General features: G+C 39.2%; 3 protein-coding genes and 2 pseudogenes across 6 annotated transcripts in view; 1 reads left to right on the top strand and 4 right to left on the bottom strand.

The window, feature by feature from the left end:
• Positions 1 to 4486, bottom strand: part of LOC104817287 — a 6060-nt gene extending 1574 nt beyond the window's left edge. For both annotated transcript variants that reach the window (XM_010546458.1, XM_010546536.1), the window contains exons 1-8: positions 3963 to 4486; positions 2406 to 3870; positions 2072 to 2311; positions 1694 to 1823; positions 1392 to 1544; positions 1065 to 1309; positions 692 to 761; positions 321 to 527 (exon numbers count right to left, since the gene is read on the bottom strand). In XM_010546458.1, coding sequence (XP_010544760.1) covers positions 321 to 527; positions 692 to 761; positions 1065 to 1309; positions 1392 to 1544; positions 1694 to 1823; positions 2072 to 2311; positions 2406 to 3870; positions 3963 to 4260 — 2808 coding nt within the window. In that variant the 5' untranslated portion in view covers positions 4261 to 4486. The remainder of the gene's footprint in view (positions 1 to 320; positions 528 to 691; positions 762 to 1064; positions 1310 to 1391; positions 1545 to 1693; positions 1824 to 2071; positions 2312 to 2405; positions 3871 to 3962) is intronic.
• A 611-nt stretch (positions 4487 to 5097) lies between these two features.
• LOC104816899 lies at positions 5098 to 7099 on the top strand (annotated as a pseudogene).
• LOC104816968 (UDP-N-acetylglucosamine--dolichyl-phosphate N-acetylglucosaminephosphotransferase) lies at positions 6820 to 9807 on the bottom strand. Its single transcript, XM_010546053.2, has 11 exons — positions 9294 to 9807; positions 9110 to 9197; positions 8735 to 8826; positions 8527 to 8645; positions 8316 to 8431; positions 8098 to 8225; positions 7924 to 8010; positions 7531 to 7591; positions 7390 to 7430; positions 7182 to 7302; positions 6820 to 7094 (listed from the first exon to the last, which is right to left on the bottom strand). Exons 1-11 carry the CDS (start codon positions 9635 to 9637, stop codon positions 7035 to 7037), a joined length of 1257 nt encoding a protein of 418 aa, XP_010544355.1. The 5' UTR covers positions 9638 to 9807; the 3' UTR covers positions 6820 to 7034.
• Positions 9664 to 14944, bottom strand: LOC104817056. Of its 3 annotated transcripts, XM_010546158.1 has the most exons (15): positions 14691 to 14780; positions 14495 to 14596; positions 14271 to 14321; positions 14051 to 14145; positions 13816 to 13913; positions 13579 to 13630; positions 13213 to 13305; positions 12777 to 12887; positions 12345 to 12654; positions 11824 to 12221; positions 11514 to 11623; positions 11372 to 11430; positions 11101 to 11288; positions 10716 to 10912; positions 9664 to 9721 (listed from the first exon to the last, which is right to left on the bottom strand). In XM_010546158.1, exons 1-14 carry the CDS (start codon positions 14737 to 14739, stop codon positions 10739 to 10741), a joined length of 1890 nt encoding a protein of 629 aa, XP_010544460.1. In that variant the 5' UTR covers positions 14740 to 14780; the 3' UTR covers positions 9664 to 9721; positions 10716 to 10738. The 3 variants fall into 3 exon arrangements, with proteins under 3 accessions (XP_010544460.1, XP_010544565.1, XP_010544503.1); XM_010546263.2 differs by lacking the exon at positions 9664 to 9721 and having other exon boundaries at positions 10638 to 10912; positions 14691 to 14944; XM_010546201.1 differs by lacking the exons at positions 9664 to 9721; positions 14271 to 14321 and having other exon boundaries at positions 10638 to 10912.
• A 728-nt stretch (positions 14945 to 15672) lies between these two features.
• On the bottom strand, positions 15673 to 16699 carry LOC104824298 (annotated as a pseudogene).
• Between the last annotated feature and the right edge of the window lie 1826 nt (positions 16700 to 18525).

Below are 18525 nucleotides of genomic sequence, written 5' to 3'. Positions count from 1 at the left end.
GGGAAAGAGAATAAAGCTTAATTGGATGCTTCAGGACAATGGAAAGGAGAACAGAGCAAAACCACATGATCTTTAAAGGCAGCAATGTTCAGGACACTGGTGTAAGAAACATGCAAACTTGATTGTTACCAAACTAAAGGGAAACATTGTCATGAAAAGCTATGTAGTAAACCAGAAATGAATCAAGTTCGTCTGTCTGCAGCCACTGGAATACATAACAGAACTAGGGGTTTTAAATGAAAAAAAATCCAAGTGTTTCCATTCAAATCAATGTTAATGCATGAATATAAACTAGTTACAAGTTACAAAAGCCAACAAACCTTTGTGTAGTTTGCATCAAGAGCCATGGCAAGACTACAGTCTGCAATTGCATCGGTGATATGGACCAGAGCCTGGTTTGCAGCTGCACGGTTACAAAAACAAATTGCTGCGAAGGGTCGTGACTCAACGCTTCTGGATAGTGCAGCAGTATAATGCTCTATTGCTTCCGAGTACCTTCCAGCCCTAACAGCTTCATTCCCTGCATTCTGCAAGCAGACAAAAGTCCAAAATATTCTCTTTTTTCTTTCTCCAGAAGGAATTCATGGCAGAACACTACACTATATCAATAAGGACGATACTTGAGACAACATTGAAGTTGTACAACTCAGAAAGGATGAACACTCGCCATAGATCCTATGGATTTGCATACCTTAAAACGTAAAAGTTCAGAAATGGTTGATGTTAGACAAGCTGATGAGTCAAAAACGCCTTCCCGATTCCTAAAATGTAAAATATATGATATCAGCATTCAGCACAGAAAGTATCACAAACAAAATCAGGGAGCGAACTTAAGTATACCCAATTTTTCATTTTTTTTTGGTCTAAAAATACCCAAATTATCTCTTCCAACCAAAAATATCCAAACTAACTTTACCTAAAATCGTAAAAATACACCAATTATCTAAAACAGTACCGCTTTATACCAAAAGTGAAAATTTGGGTATTTCAGATTTTTCCCCATAAAATTAATATATCCAAGAAGAAAGCAGTAAAATCTACTATTGCATAGATAAGGTGATTACTTGTCGCAGCTAGATTCCACTTGCTGTAGCTTTTGTAATTTATCAAGGGCCGTCTCAAGGTTTCCCATACAAAAATGTGACTTGGATATCAAGTTCAATCCCCAAACTGTTGTGGGTGAGCGATGGTTGGACCTCATATTACCAGGACTTGTTAAACAATCCATGGAACCTGCTGAAGCAGTATTCATTTCAACTATATGAAGGGTATGCTCACATAGTTCAATCACTTGTTTATATTGCTGCGCCTGCAAAATTCAAAATGTTGATATGGAAAGCTCATGTTCAACAGAAACAAATTAAATAAATGAGACAGAAAGGACACTTAACCATAAATAGGGCCTCAGCTTTCATTCGGAGAAGTTTCTCTGAGCATGAGCTAATGGACAAGGCATCGGCAATTGGACCCAATGCTTCAGATGCTGCATCGGTTGTTCTCTTCTCCAAAAGTTTGGTTGCACTGTTCGTACTGTCAGTTACCCTCTGCAAGTGATAGAAACAAAAACAATATGTTGCATTACACTTTGGATAGAATACACATCCAAACAATTCTACCAGAAACGACTTAGAAACAGATGGAAAGAAACCGTGGTAAGTTGACCATTATACTATAGCTCAGAGAGAATTCATACTTGAGCCTTTTGTAAACCTTCAGCTGCTTCAATAGTAGTTCGTCTATCCAAGCATACACTAGAGGCAGTTTCCAAACACTTGTTAAAATACTGCACTGCTTCGCCAAGCTCCCCCAGCACAAGATGACAACTGAAAGGATGACAAAAGAAAAGAGCATCAATACCGAGCTACAAATTCATAACTAAAATTTGGAGAATGCCTACCCTCATTCCAACTAAACTCTGAAGGCTTAAGCAAACAATATAAATAAACTATACAGTGAGTGCTATAATGATATCTGGACATAATGTACATGAAAGTAGTTCGTCTATTTGAAGAATAAGATTCACATGAATCACAACGAAGTAACTACTAGGCCGAGTATTACTCAAACTTACTTTGCAGCCCTCATATATGCTTTAACAAAGTTATGATCCAGTGAAGCAGCCATTTCACAATCCCTTATAGCCTCCCTCAATCTTCCCAGAGAAATCCGTGCTGCTGCCCGGTTGCCATAGCAAAGTGCGAGAGACTTGACAGAGGATTCAGAACTACCACTTGGAGGGATGGACTTAATACCCTGTGTGTAACAATCCTCAGCTTTATGCAAATCACCAGTTCTGTAGGCTTGATTCCCCCTAGTATACAGAACACAGAAAACTGTTTATCTCTGTTCTTACAAATAAATAATTTAAAGCCCTGATGGAAAAGCTTTGAGTTAACAAAAGATACCTAAGTCGCCACATCTCACATGCATCTGGCATCGCTGATGTAGATCCTGGGTCTTGTTTGGCTTGTACTTCACTCTCAGATCGAGTCTCCTGTTTGCTTTGCACAGTAGGATCATTTTTCAGCAAATTCTTATTAACTTTCCTTCTAAATTTCTTCTGAGTTTGACGCTTCGTAAGAGGTACTTTCCCATGGGATGTAGATACTGAAAAGGTAAAACCCTTCTCATCCCCCAAGCCTGGACAGAAAGAAAATGCCGGCATGGAATTATTTCCTCGATCCTCTGTAGAGAAGGTAAATGCATCCCTTGCTAAGGCAGTATTGACATCATTGCTAAAGCCAGAATTTTCCTGAACTCCCACGTTGGAGAGCTTGCTTGATGTGGAAGGAGCTTCCGTTGGAAATTGACTACTGGCTTTACTATCATCATAAGGAGAGAAATCCATGGGTGAGCAATATCCAGGGGAATTGATTTTTTCTTGAGAATGAATTGCATCTGAAGCTAGATCTTGAGGTAGATTCTGCTTACTTTGCTTCAATTTTTCCCTGATTTTCTTTGATCTCTTTTGCTTGGACAAGCGGTTCTTTCCAATGACAACTGGAGTTTTGCTCGTTTCTGGAAACAGACTGTTCTTAAGTGAAGAAGGATCCCATTGGGGTACTTTAAAGGTGTTAGAAGATACACTAGTACCAAAAGTAGTGTTTGTTGAAAAGTTCCCATTATTATTTTCGGCATGAGAATCATGTTGACCTTCCACAGCATCATCATCATTTGGGTAAAATCCATTGGAACCGAAAGAGCATGATCCCGACGGAGTATTAGCTTCATTATTGTCAACATTAGCATTTCCAAAGCTACCAAATACAAAAGCAGGTCTGTTGTTGGCTTCATTCGGTTTCTCAGCATCACTAATGTTAAGTTTTTTCATGCCATCGTGTAGGTCTGATACAGGCACCTGACTGTAATCAGTAGCTTTCTCATCCTCAGTCTGAGTGCAGTAAAATTTCCCACAAGTATCAGTACATAGTTCACTGTCTGGTATCTTTGTGCTGTCCTTACAACCTCTAGCATTCTCCTCAACGTTGTCCGAATTCTTACTGCTGCTGTCAAACACGAAAGTACCGTTTTTCCGGCTTCCATTATCACCACTCTCAGATCTGAGCGTAGTTTCCGCAGCAGAAAACCCGTTTTCACCACACGCTTTGTTGTTCTCCTGATTCCTGCACCGTGGCTTTGACAAATCCCCATCTGAATGTTCCTTTCTGAATTCAGAACTGAAGTAAGAATCACCTATTGGTCTGCTACATTTATCCTTATCAGAAACAGCATCAGAGTATAAACTATTCTTTTGGGCATTATTTGAACTGGTAGATTCTGCACAGCATCTTCCATTAGCCCCAAACACAAAGCATCCATTGCCAGATAACTCACCATTTCTATCATCCACCTTGTTCACCTGAACACCGCCTAAAGATGGCACGAATGTATCAGAATCATTATCCAAAGAAAACTAAAAGGGTGGAAAAAAAATGTATCAGAAGTACCATTTCTCAACGTACCAGACGACGCAAACGGGTTGAAACCCGACCCGGTCTCACCGGGATCGGCTCCTCTGACCTTCCCACCATGCTTCCTCAATTTCACCAGCCTTGGCCTCGCTCGATTCTTCGCTCTCGGACCTGAACCAGCTCCGAAACCGAAGTTGCTTCCATTATCCATACCCGCTGAGGACAGCGATGAGGGATCCATGCTTCGTTGATCGCGCGAATTACAACTCTCCTGAACAAATGTGGCGAAATCTCGAAAAGAAGAGAAGTTTTCAATCGGAGACCCGATCTCCACCGCCGCAGGAGGCATCCACCAATATGCGAGACTCACCAAAAAATCAAATTTAGGGTTTTATCTAGATTCTACCGAGAACGAATCTCGTTGCGTGCTCAGGTTATATTGGTGTATACAGACCCGTCTACACAGAATGTATACCGTTAGGGTTTTTTGACATCTCTTTCAAACAGATGAAGAAGAAGAAACGAAAAGGTTTTTTTGGGGTTTTCGAAATTTTTTTCCTGTCTCAGTGTCCGCCCAAAGAGTGAAGTAGCGCGTATTTATATACACACATACACGTGTATATATCACGAAAAAACGATATGCAAAATTGTAATTTGCAAAAAAAAAAAGACGTTAACTTTGGCAAAATCTCGTCGCAGCCATGGCGAAAAAGCGGCAAGCTTTCGTGATCGTAGACGGGGGATTTGTAGAATGGTCCTGTTTGGTTACTGAGAAAGTGAGCGAGAAAATGAGGAGAGAGGAGTGATTTTCGATGAGCGTTTTTGGGTTCAAAGGAAATTGCAATTCAGATGAGAAATATATCGTGATTCTGATTATCGGTCCGTATCTCTCTCTCAGAGATTTAGAAACACCTTCTGTTAAATGTCCCCAATATTTAGATATCTACGTCGGGTTTGGATTCGAATGGATTCGAGCCTATATAATCAAATACGAAGTCCGGTGGGACTGAATCCAATTTGAACTTGACTCGAAACGAATTTTTTGAACCGATAAATTTAAATTGAAATCTGATATTTTTCGGATGGATTCATATTGAATTCCGAGTTTTTGATAGATTCATATATATTCGGTTATTAATCACCCCCCACATGATGCCTCGCACCATTTTGATCATTTCCCGCTCGACGCTCGTGTTCGCCACTCACTCGTCTGAGACGGCTCGGTGAACCCATGACTCTCTTTGGAGAACAAGAAATGGAGAGAAGAGCCAGGTTGGCACAGCTTCTGGCTAGGCTTGACATTGAAGGGCAATTGGATAAACTATTGAGAGCTCATGAGAGATGGAGAGGAGGATGAAATACCCGAATACCCATTTTATACCGAGGGTCCACCAGAGCTTAAAGAGGCTAGAATGGATATTGCCAAGTTTGCTATGCGCAGGGGCCGGCGCCAGGCTTCAGCGTGCGAAGCGGAGAAGGGATGATCCGGATGAAGATATGAATGCCGGGCTTTGAAGCATGCTGAAGGCATGGCCCTCGACAGCAGTAACTTTGGGGATCATCGTCCTCTTTCTGGCTGCTGCTTCTCGAGAGATGGAAAAACACTTGCTACATGGTACATTTCTCTCCATATCCAGGGCATTTTGCATCCAACTGGATTAAAATCTGTACAAAATTCATCTTTTGTTCTTCAACTTTTTGTGTTGCTAGTTCTTTGAGTGGAGTTGCCAAATTGTGGGAGATGCCTCAAGTCACGAAGAAGGTTGCTGTCCTAAAGGACCACAAAGAGCGTGCAACAGATGTCGTGTTCTCACCTGTGGACGATTGTCTAGCAACTGCTTGTGCAGATCGAACTGCTAAGTTGTGGAAGAGCAATGGGACGCTCCTCCAAAGTTTTGGTGGTCATTTGGATCGTCTAGCCCGTATTGCCTTCTACCCATCAGGTAAGTACCTTGGCACAACAAGCTTTGACAAAACATGGAGGCTGTGGGATATAAACACAGGGGCAGAGCTACTTTTTCAAGAAGGCCACAGCCGAAGTGTCTACGGGATTGCATTTCATCATGATGGATCACTAGCTGCTTCTTCCGGGCTTGATTCACTTGTTTGTGTTTGGGATCTCCACACTGGCAGGAGCATTCTTGCCTTTGAAGAGCATATCAAACCAGTAAGGCCAGATCTTGTTCCCTGATCCTCTTTTCCAGACAGCAACTGCTTGTTTACTGATACTTTGGTCATCTGTTATTTCTGCATTTTCTCAGGTCTTGGAGTGAGTTTTTCTCCCAATGGCTATCACTTGGCATCAGGTGGTGAGGATAACTTCAGCCGTATTTGGGATCTAAGAATGAGAAAGTCTTTGTACATTATACCAGCTCACTCAAACCTCATATCTCAAGTGAAGTTTGAACAACAAGTGGGATACTTCCTGGCCACTGCCTCGTACGACATGAAAGTAAAGGTATAATTTGTGCAGTCCATTTCCCGATTTCATTGCTCTCCTGGTCGTCCTACCCCCGTGTAATTCCATTTCCACGTTCTTCTATCAGATATGGTCAGGCCGAGATTTCCAGCATGTGAAAACCTTAACAGGGCATGAAGCAAAACTGCAAAAGTCACTTCTTTGGATATTACTGCAGATGGCAGTTACATTGCAACAGTCTCTCATGACCGTACCATCAAGCTCTGGACCAGCAGCAGCCAAGGAGAAACAATGGATGTTGATTAGTGAATGGTACCAATCTAAACCAGTTCCTGAAATCAGGACTATATTTTTGTGCAAAAAAGAAAACGTATGACATAGAATCTCGAGGGATTAGAGAGTTAGCTTGTCAGAATCATTGGATGCCTTTCCGTGTGAAACCTGATGGATTGTACGGACACGCAGTTTCATGATCCTTTTTCCTGTATCTTCATCAAAATCCAAAAGATACCTTCGCTTTTTTCCCCACCCCAGTTGTTACCCTATTGTCAGTTAACAAAAACTACATCGCTAATAAATGGTACAAACAAAACAAAATACCCTCTGTGTGTTGACTTTGTAATGAACCCCCTTTCTAAATCTACTCTCAAGGCAAACAGAGACGAAGAAAATTGCACGAGTGGAGCATTCTCATGTTTGCAGATTCATTTGTACCACCCAGCGAGGAAGTGTCTCAACAGGAAACAGAACGCACATGCAAGAGCCTGTGTTCAAAGGGATTACTGATTGAGAAGGAAGTACACTGTGGGATTATAAACAACAATGGTCATGGACATGATTATATAAATTACCTGGAAAACGAGAAGATGGATGCAAAGAGACTTCTCCGACTTCCTACCAAATATCCTCAAGTAGACGTTGACTAGGGTACCATCCTTTGTCCCCGTTAATAATCCGGTAGAAGGATCAAACCTGGATTTTCCATTAGAGATGGAGTATTGTGTTGTATTAAGCATCAATCTTCAAAAGGGTATCTGTAAAAAACACAAAGGTAGATACCTTGGGAGACGATGCCTTGGACATTTCACAATGCCCGCAAGCTGGAGAGTTGATGAGAGTATGTTAGATGCTGCTCTTGTTCTAAAATGATTCGAAAAGAACAAATCAAAGTATGATGGATCAAAGTTTATAAGATCGAACCTGGGGAAGGGACAATAGAAAGTTCAACACCTGGGGGAGAAAGAATATGAGAAGCGTCTCACTGCAAAAGTGAATTTCACAAAGAAAGTGCAGAGTCAGTTTGCATTGCTGACAGATCAAATCATGTGATGCAAATAACAAATCTGAGCAAAGACCCCACATAAATGCTTCAATAAGAGACTGGCATGACAGAAAAGAATCTGAAACTATCTGGTAAAGAAATTCCGGGTTCAAACTTCAAATAAATGAAGAAAAAAGCATCCAAGACACAAGTGGATCTTTGATTTGACAAGTAGAAGAGTATGTTCTGGTATGAGCATCAGCAACAGAATTGGCCCCCGCATTCCGTATTGAGTGAATCAGAAACGAAGAATAATATGCTTCAAAATATACCTGAAGTGGCCCAGAATGCCAACAACAGCCATAGTCATTCCGGCAAAGACAGTGTAAGTGTCTCCAACAAAAACTGAGGACGGGTACCTGAAAAGATGACAAGTAGGTGAAGAAGGACGGAGAAAGTATTACTTAGGCAAAGGAAAAACTTGAATTTTCAAGAAAAATAACTACCAATTGTATGCAAGCAATGCCAAGGATGTAGCCATAAGTGGCTGAGTAAGATAGATAGAGAAGGCATGGGCTTGCTGATACTCTGCATCAGCAGATGCTCCAATTTGCATTGCATTGTGCATCAGAATCTACAAATAACTGAGATGCATCATGTGTTGACCCGAAGAAACAAGTGAGAAAAAAAAAGAACTCGAAGGCATAGTAAGACTAGAACTTACAGCAGCGGCAATAACAACAGTTTGACCAATTTCAAGGCCGTTCAAACCAGCATGAATGTTAATAGAATTCGTGCAGAAGACGGCCAGGAGCCCCATATATAACTTATACATCCATCCTATCACATCAAAACATAATTCTTTGCCCGGTTTAAAAGGGAAAAAAATACAAATATCATTGTGTGGATATGGTTATATGTACAGGAATCTGTACCTAGATCAAGAACTTCCAAGCCAATGTATGAAACTAGAGGTTTCGGAATAACGATAGTTGTGTGTCCAGCATATGCCATCAGCAGCGGAAGCGCAGCAAAAGATGGCAAGACGAGTTTCCTGTTGTTCAAAAAGACGAAAGAATATAAAAAGAATGTCAAGCATGAAGAAGTTCACCAGACAAGTTAGGTAACTGGATCTGGACTTACACTCTCCAAGGTACATCAAGGACATCATCCACAAATCCAAGTAAAATCATGAAGCAAATAGATGCTAGCGCTGCATTATACTCCACGAGCCACTGCACAGAATTTATCAGCCAGATGATGATCAATGCTACGGAAATGTGTCAGCCCACATGAACCAAGATCTACCAAGTGCATAGTATAATATATCCATCTAAGCAAACATTATACTACATTACATTAGACTAAACAACAGATGGGCAGGAACTGTACATGAACAAGAAGAAATAGAAAAGGAAATGAGAGGAAAAATGGTAAGCAAAATCATCTCATAAAACTATATAGCCTGAAAAGTAAGTAACACTTGCCATACAAAGCTCTTAAGAACAGCACACTTACAATCGAATCTTCTGTGAAATTGAAGTACTGAAATATTATTGAAACGATCAAGAAGACAATGCCGACAACAATACCCAATGACTCAGGCCTGCAAAGAAAAAATCAAAAATCAGATTCAGAAATCAATACTACCCTGAAGCAAAAAGCAATAGATCTGAGAGATCAAATCGAGAAAAAAACTCACACTTTGATTTCTCCCTGAGGAGTGCCCCTCTTGTTGATATCAAAACCAAACATGCTTCGCCTCAGAACGTATCTGGCAGCGACGGGGATCATCCTGAGGGTGACGAAGAATCCCACCAGGCTAAGCCCCGCATTGATGAGGATCGATCGCTTGAGCTCGTTATCAACCCTGTAGTGGAAACAGAGAAGGTAGAGATAGGGCAGGAACAGGAGGATAGAGATCGCGAGGATCGCGCCCAATTTCGGCGGCGAGAGTCGGAAATCCTCGCCGGAAGAAGGGTTCTTATGGGGCTTATCGTCCGCCGCCGAATCGGTCACAGAAGAAGCTCTCTTACGAGCTGCCATGGAGCATTCAATCTCTGTTCGTTAGCCCGCCTCTGGATATGCTCCCCAGCTTTATCTCGCCGACGTTCAAAAGTATACTGTTCACTACGGCGTCACATTAACCAATAGATCTATGCCACGTTGGCTCCTTTTTCATCATGTAGGATTTTTCACGAAGAAAGGGTTTCATATAAATATGAAATAAGGATCCTAATCGGTCGAAATTGTCGAATCCTTTTTTATAAAAATGAAACAAGAAATTTCTACCATTAAAAAAAATGAATGTTTAGAAATTGTGTGGAGTTGGACACAATGAATGTGTAAGGAATCGATTTACCATATTTGAAAATCTTTCGAAGAAAGAATGCACGCAATCGCAATGTATATAGTTCCCAACCCTACTATCAAATATCAATATATCAATCCACAAGGGGTTTGATTGCATTTCAACTGTTATAAAAATGTCCTTGCGATGTTGAAAATTCCGTTTCAAAATGAAAGTTTAAAAAATTCTGTTTTAAGATGGAAAGTTATAAAATTTCATAAAATTCTTTGAAAATAAGTGTGTTGTTTGTACGGAGTATAAATATATATATATATATATACAGAAAAGAGAAAAAATACAAATTTCCTTGAGAATTGAGTATTCATTTTAAAAAATGGATTTCTTTTTGTGTAATATCAACGAAAGGATAAACAGAAGTCATTACAATCTTATTTTAAAATGCTTTATAATTTCATTCATTAAAATGGTTTAGAATTTTAAAATGCTTCATTTAATTAATTAAAATGATTTTCAAAAAAAATGATAACATATTTTAAAATCATATCCGGAATCTTATAATAATAACATTTAAATTATCCTATGCTCATTGATTAGTTATTTATTTGTTTCTGTTTGTACATTCTCTTATTTATTTTAACATCCGGATTCTGATTTTCTTTTCTTGGCTAAGAAAGGTGCCAGCGAAGCATATGAATATAATAAAAATGCATAAAACAAAAAGGAAGTGAGAATTAAAAAAAAAAAAAAGGGAAAACATACATAAATATAAATTACACAAAGTGCCATTTATACTTTATAGAATAGAGTAGTTACCTCTTTAGGGAACTCAATCTCTCTTACAAGGACTCCGCAAACTGAGGAGCTTCGAGATCCAGTTCTTGTCTCATGACACAATTCATCAACCACTCACTGTTGAATGTCTTTACCTTCCCAGCCGACAATCCCTCTTCCATGTCTTCTTCGCTCGCTATCAATATCGTTTTCCATACCTTATCCACTTCTCTTATCACCTGAATTAGCGAGCAGAATCTTATCATTATGACAAATCCGACAAACCTTAGAACATTATAGAATCTCGGTTTCATCCCTCTCTTTCCCCAAGTGTGTTGAGATTCAAGGAGAATCTATTGTATCATAAGGGCTCGTAATTATAGATAATTAGCCGGAAGAAAGGAAGAAAGAATCCGTAACAACTTACATTTCCACCAGCAGATTGAACGATGGCAGATAAATTTCCGACCGCCTTCTGAACGTGAGTTCCTATCCATATGTCATATCCTTTAAGCAATGATTTCGGTCTAGCTTTTGCTCTGAGAACCGCCCTTTTCAGCTCAGTTCGGTACTTCAACTGATAGTCTTCATCCTTCAATATGTACAAAGTCTCATCTGTTACAGTACAACAAATGTCAGCACAGAATTCAGATATCTTGTGTCAAATAATCTATAGAGAAGTGTTGTTTTTATCTCACTAGCAAAACTGCCTTGTTGGAAGCTTTCTTTTAACCAAGTCGGCGACACTATCCATGCTCTGCATTCAGCAGGAAAAGCTCTCACTTATAACACAAACTTTACACATAATAAGCAAGAAGAATCTCTCAAATTAAGACTCACCCAGAGCAAAGAGCGGTACAGAAATTCAGCGTTTTCCTTACTTTTCCTGTGACGACGTGTGTGCTTATGCTGCCTTCCGAGGTGACAACACCACCTAGGTTTTCTATGACCTGTTTTAAAAAAGGACGCAAATACCAGAAGACATGTCATAAACATGCGGTAGAAACCGAAACACAATCCATGTATGGTGACTAAAGCTTGTTGGACAAAGATTTTTTACTCATGTCTGTTTGAATGGCAAGTACAAATATATATTAAGAGAGCCATACGAGTGTTGTTACCAAACAATGAACAAGATTCCAAGAAATACCTTTGTCAGACTTGCTCTCTTGTTGTCATCACCAATATTCATCAGCATAATTCTGTAGTTTACTCTATTTGGATTAGATTCCCTGCATTCTTCATCATCATTTCTTTTCGAAATAATGGTCTGGGGATCGTCACTAGAAGTCCCTAAAAAACCATCTTCCGGTTGCTTGTGCGTTCTTCCTAAGCTGAAACCTGGAACAGTATCTAACTCACAGTCACAACGATGGGTTCCCTTGACTCTTTTGGATTGTAGAGAGGAGAGTGAAGCTTCCCATGTCCGCTTTAAACCCTGTGTGGATCCATTGGTAGTACCATCAGCTGTGGTGGCTTCATCAATGACCATATTGTGGCATTCGGTTCCTGTTGGCGAGTCAACAGAACCTCTGCTACCAGAGAGACCTGTACGAGTTTCTCCATCTGTTAAACCTCGGTTTTGCTTCAGGATTGGTAATTAACAAGTGCAATGCAGGCAAGAAGAAGGAATTACATGGAGCTTAAAATATAAGAGGAAGAACAGCTTACGGTCAAAATTTATATTTTCAGCAAATCCCTCTCTAGGTTTAAGTGACTCCCCAGGTTTTAGAAGGTTGTCACAACCCCTAGTCGCAGGACCTGCAAAATTATCATAGGCTGACAGTGGAGATTCATCGCGGTGATTTAATCGTGAAGAGCAACTCCCGAGATTTGCAGGATTAACAGAAGATTCCCTCTTCAGATGAGAAAGCATAAGAGTCGAACCACCAGGAAAGCATAGTGCTTTCCGAATATTAGTCTTAATGCGCAAATTCCTTGCTTTACCCTTCTTGTCCACCTCTGCTATTGATATAAAACCCTGAAGAAGTATTGAAGAGTTATTAAAATGCCATGGTGGGAGTATTCCAAAAGATAGTTCCGCTTTATGCCAATGACACGCAATTTGGTAGAAGTCTTAGAAACACTATACACGACGATCACCTGTTTAAACCAGAATCCCTCGGATTCTTTGTCTGCCCAGCAGAATATAGCACGAACACCAACATTCTGAAGCCTCTTCCTTAATTCCCCATATATAAGCTTACCAAAATGCTGAAAGTTCAATTATAAAAAAATTAAATAAAGAACTCGTCGATTAGCTTGTGGTAAAATTCCTTACAGGTAGTCTGTCAATTAGCGTATTTTCACAAGAGAAAGATCAACCAATTTTAAAGCACATTTATCACCTAGCATGCCAGAAATCTCGGCAGATGGGGCTTTTTCTTCTTCTTTTGAGCAGGGCCTCTAAGAAAGACTTTAAAATCAGACCCTAGTCATTTCTCTAACTCTAGATGTTAATGGAGGATATTTAGATTATGGCACTAAGGAAAAAGGTACAACATACAAGCGCCAGTGTTCAGATCACAGTCACACTAACCTTTTTCTGGTATATAGATGTGACCGCAGCAAGAGGTATTTCAGCATAGTGGGCATCAGCTGGGACTATTTGGTAGGTGATTGCAGCTATGATCTACAAAAGAAATAGGCAGTAATGCTGTAGTATCAGAGATGTAGTAAAAGAAGCATAACATCTCGATAGCAAATTAAACCCTCAACAGATTGTCTCTTATGTAGGAACAAAAGGGCAAACTCTTAAGTCTTAAGTGCGAAAAATCATCAATCAAGTTCTGCTGTTTTTGATTTAGGAATTCTGAGACATAAAGTAAGCAACACTTTCAGCATACCATTGTTAACCTGCAATTTTTTCTTTGCTGAACCAACAAGAGTAGATAAGCTTATTTACCTCGTCTGAAACTCCATTGAGCATGGCCTTCAAAATCAATGTACAATATTTTCTGCAAGATGAATTCGATTGTCGACAACACATTAGATTGATTCTAACCGATATGCTGAACCAAACAGGTTTCATCCTCGATGATTTTAAGTTAAGATGAAAACAGTAATCCTGCTTAACATAAAAGCCTAGATTCAAACAAGTTAAGAAACGTCATAATTAAGAGGGTATTAAAATGCAGAGTACCCTTTTGACACGCATCTCTCGAGGAATGTTGATTGCTTTCCTGTGTTTGCAGCATAATTCATGCCAGGTAGCTCTTTAACATATAACTTCAGTACTTCCTGAAGGATATGACACAAGCCCTTGTGAACAATGGAGCTATTTAAGCTACAGTGAGTTACCGAAAGAACACTGCACATGCATTAAATAATAATCCCTCAAGCAAAAAATCTCACTCGCTATGGAGGAAATCATTCACCTGAAGATAAGATTTGGTAAAGGCATCATCGTCGCTCGGATTAAGAAGCAGAAACGTGTAGTCTTTTGGAGAAGTGGAAACAGTATTTTCAATAGCTGCACAAATACATCGGATCCATTAAAAAAACTATACAAGAGAACATATGCGGGCAATACAAGAAGTACTTGCTGAGCATAATCCAGAAGGGAAAAAAAAGAGATCAGTCTTCCTTTTGCTACACATTTTGACAGTGGCGTGGACATTTCAGATTCGGTGTTCATCCCTTCCCTCACTACAGATGAGAACCATCAAACCAATCATGTAAAAACCAATCTCGCATCTACTGTTAAGTATTAACCCAATATTTAGACGTATAACTAGACCTAGAAATTTCCAAAAGCGGAGAAATATTCCTCAAACAACATCATCGCACATGTGGCCGGAAAAGCACAGTTCTGGACGAACCTGAGATTCTAACTCTGTCGATTCCGGAAAAAGAGATCTGGAGACTTTTCGGGCCAGATTCGCAGGTGAACTTCTTACCTTCCACCACAACATCGCAACCACCTACAAAATTCAAGCAAAAATAAAGCTAACAACACAATAAAACATTGAAGATCCGCCGATTAATATGCGTTCATGATGATTTCGGGGTTCTTGCCGATCGGGTAGAGAGAAGACTTCGCCGGCGATGCTCGCTTTGGCGCCATTTTGATTTCCAAAGCGGGGATTTCAAAAGACAAAAGAAAATCTGCGGATGAGAGGGGGCAAGGTTAAATAGACGGAAACAAGGGTATTTAAGTAATTTCATCCTCCCGCCTTCGGGGTGTGAATAACGACAAGGGAATACACGTTTCGTTCTGCTAATACGCGGCTCATATGGTCGGAGAAATGGTGGTTTTGCGGAACGATGGCTCCTAACAGTGCGGAACCGAAGTTTCAAGACAAGAGCTTTCGCAATTTCCGTTGAAACCCGCATCCGAAATTTCACTCTTTTTCTCAGGTAATTCATCACTTTCCGTCAAAATTCGGGATATTTTCGGTGTTTCCATTGGAGGGTTCCGGAAAGAGTTCCACTTTTCCCATCAGGATTGAGTGAAAAGAAGAACGAATCAGTTGTTCAAATAAGGAGGGAAATTTATGCGGAAGAGAGTGAATAAATCGCATCTTAAGTGAGAAGGAAGAACCAGATCATCCCTGTTATTAAACACAATAGAAAGATGGATGAGGAAGAGGGTAAATTACTCAAATATACCAAACTTGTCGTACTCATTTATGGATACACCCAAAAAATTATAATCCATTAAATTTTTGTCGAAAAGAGCATATTACCTTAATAAAACCGTGTAATTATAATTGCAAAGTTCTAATTGATTCTAAATACAGTTGCAATTGATTCTAATTGATTCTAAATGAGGTGGCAAAAAATACATCTAATTATTTACAGGATTTTTAGTTGTTATACGGTCGTAAACAATGTTTTTTTAGTCGTATATTAATTATATAACAGTCGTAATAAAATCGTAAAAAATATTAAAAAAAGTTATTTCGGACTTTTTAAATCCAAAAGTGGTATAGAATTGAAAAAAAAAAATTAATTTTTTTTGGGGTGTATCGCTGAAATGGGTGCTACACATTTGGTATATTGGATTGATTTTCCCTGAGGAAGAAGCCAATCTTTATTCTCATTTCATTTGGAATTTTACATTTTTGGGAACGGGAGAGGAATCTGAGAATGAACAACAGAGGTTAAACTACAAATAATGGTAGTACAAAGCTAAAGGTACAAAAGCAAACTAGGCGAGAGGTTACCAGGCCTGATGCATAAACCCTAAAATGATATTAGGAGCTGACTCAGAGATCTGTCGAATCTGGACCCATGTCAGATGACGGGTGGTACAACATACTCTCTAATTCTTCTGGGTCGAACTCAGAATCGTCAAAGAAGCCATCGACGGTGTCGAGATCGAATGGTTCGGGCAGTACATCAGTTATCATTCTCGCCATTGTCGTAGAACCCATCCTCGCCCTGGTTCTGGCTGATCCAGTAGTCGCGGTACCATGCCGAGGTTGTGACCAACTGCCACCACTCCGGAGAGAAATCCTCCACTTGCTGAATAGCAGCCGGGACGAAGACCGCGGCATCTGGGTTCAGCCTTGACCGCGCCATTTCCTCTCGCTCCTTGCCTTTTTTCGAACTCCGTTCTAGATCTGTACCCACAAGAACTTAGATCAGTACAAGACCCAGTCCACAATCTGAGCGAGGATAACAGAACAATTAGGTCAAATTGATTTCAGGATCCGGAAACGGAAGCATACAACAATCGATCTGACCACTCGGTAATAAGATTGTAACGATATAGTAATTTCGAATTCGCGATCTGAAAGGTTTCCCGTTTCCGGTTCCCCTTCATCGGTCTTCCATCTCCGTCGAAATCAACTCATCAAGGAACCAGGAAATTTCGACACAAGTCAAATCCATACAATTCGAAACAATACCAATGAAAAAACGCAGCGAAAGACATTTCGATCACTTCAGCATTCAAATTTCTCCAAAATTCCACCCCACCGAACAAATCCATCAGAATCCATGAATTCAAACATCCAACCCAAACGAAAGATCGCCTCCTCCCTCCCGTTGAGGCGTTGATCGAACAGAGAGAAAACATAAACAATATTTTTTACCTTAAGCGGAGAAAATATCTCTCTCGTCGAGTAGATTTTTCGCCCTCTTTGTCAAGAAACGAAACGGGTCATGAACATTCACCATAAGCTACGATGGCGAGGGGGGTTAATATATGACCGTGACCGGACGTCCACGCGCTAGCGCGTTACTGTTGGCTTGGTTTGACTTTCCTCGTTTCTATTGGTTGTTAATTATTACAGGACGTAAAACATGCAATTAAGTGAATTGATTTTGTTTCTAAAAATAATTAACTTCCGTAAATCGAGATTAGGCGGTAAGTAATCCAAGAAAAGCCAAAGTAGGCCCCACCACCAGCAAGATTATGATCTGATTGTTTCTATTCATCATCCTTCCACACATTTGTGTTTCCGTTCGGAATTGAGATGTCGGATTTTAAAATTTTAAATTTATTCAGTTTTTGTATTAGATTCTATTCATTTTGATTTCTGTTTTGACTTAATCCGAATTCAGGTTTAAATAAAGATATAAATAAATATTTTTCTTTTTTGGATTAATTTTATATTGATTATGATTTTTAAAATATATATTAATTCAAGAAATAGCGGGAGCTAAATAAACAGCCCCTTATTGATATGTAGTTTAGTCCATTATTGAGCTCCAAAGGTTAAAATTTATTAGGGATCTTTCAACTCATCCTTTTTCAAATATGATTATCTGATCAAAGTGATAATATAGTTACATATACACATATTTGTAATAACGATCACACCAAATTATCATGATCACATTTTATATATCACACTAATCACTTGATAAAATCATTATAATTACATTTAATATTATTATCAATCAACATCGACATCAACATTATCAAGTCAAGAGGAGAGTTTTGCTGTAGGTGGCAACTAGCAAACTCAAAACTATGTCGTATCTTATATGCAATGGATTCAAAACATATTATTATCAATATGATCATAATATTATCTTGGTCATATGGTTATATCACACTATTCACAATTTATTAGAGATATATATGAATTTATGATATTTTATCATGATATATATATATATATATATTATAGAACCAATAAAGAAAACAACCTTTTTAATGAGCCAAGCAAATCTCTTTTACTGATTTCACTTTTATTATAGAACCAAATCCCACATATCAAAATAAAACCGATATATAGAAGAGATTACCACATATACTACATCTCTGATCAAATTTAATTTTTCTATTAACTCGAATCCCCGTAAAAGTTTATGTAATGTATTTAAACGATCAATAAGAATAAATAACAATTAAACTTAACGATATTATCCTCAAATAATATGAAACATCTTAAAAAGGGAAGAAGAAGAAGAAAACCCTGAAAACTCATTCGTACTTAACTAAAAAAAAAAGAAAAAGAAAAATTCAAGAAGAAGAAGAAGAGAAAGATCCACGTCGTTTTTGTTCATCACCGTCGACGAGATGAAAAACGCCATTATCGCAGCTATTCTTTCGAACAGAAGAAGGAGAAGAAGAAGTCGAGTCTTTAGAAATCTGAATCGAGGGAGGGGGAGCCGCAAGCTTGGCATCACGACCGGGATCTTGAGCTGGACCTGGTCGTGGGTAATAGAAATCTGTCGGAAAAAACTTGAACTGGAGAAGACCCATCATTGTTTTTTTTTTTGGCGGTTTCGGGAATAAATAAAAATATTCAGAGAACTCTCAAGCGTTGTAAGATTTCTCCGTACCTTTGTGTCTGGGGGGTTATATATATATATATATATATATACACACGTGTTGTGTGTGTACGGAAGTTCTAGGAGCTTAGGGTTTTCCTGGGGTCTATGAGATTTACTT

The sequence above is a fragment of the Tarenaya hassleriana genome, unplaced genomic scaffold, assembly GCF_000463585.1.
Source record: "Tarenaya hassleriana unplaced genomic scaffold, ASM46358v1 Cleome1, whole genome shotgun sequence".
In the NCBI taxonomy this organism is placed as follows: domain Eukaryota; kingdom Viridiplantae; phylum Streptophyta; class Magnoliopsida; order Brassicales; family Cleomaceae; genus Tarenaya; species Tarenaya hassleriana.
This window is presented reverse-complemented; position numbering and strand designations above follow the sequence as displayed.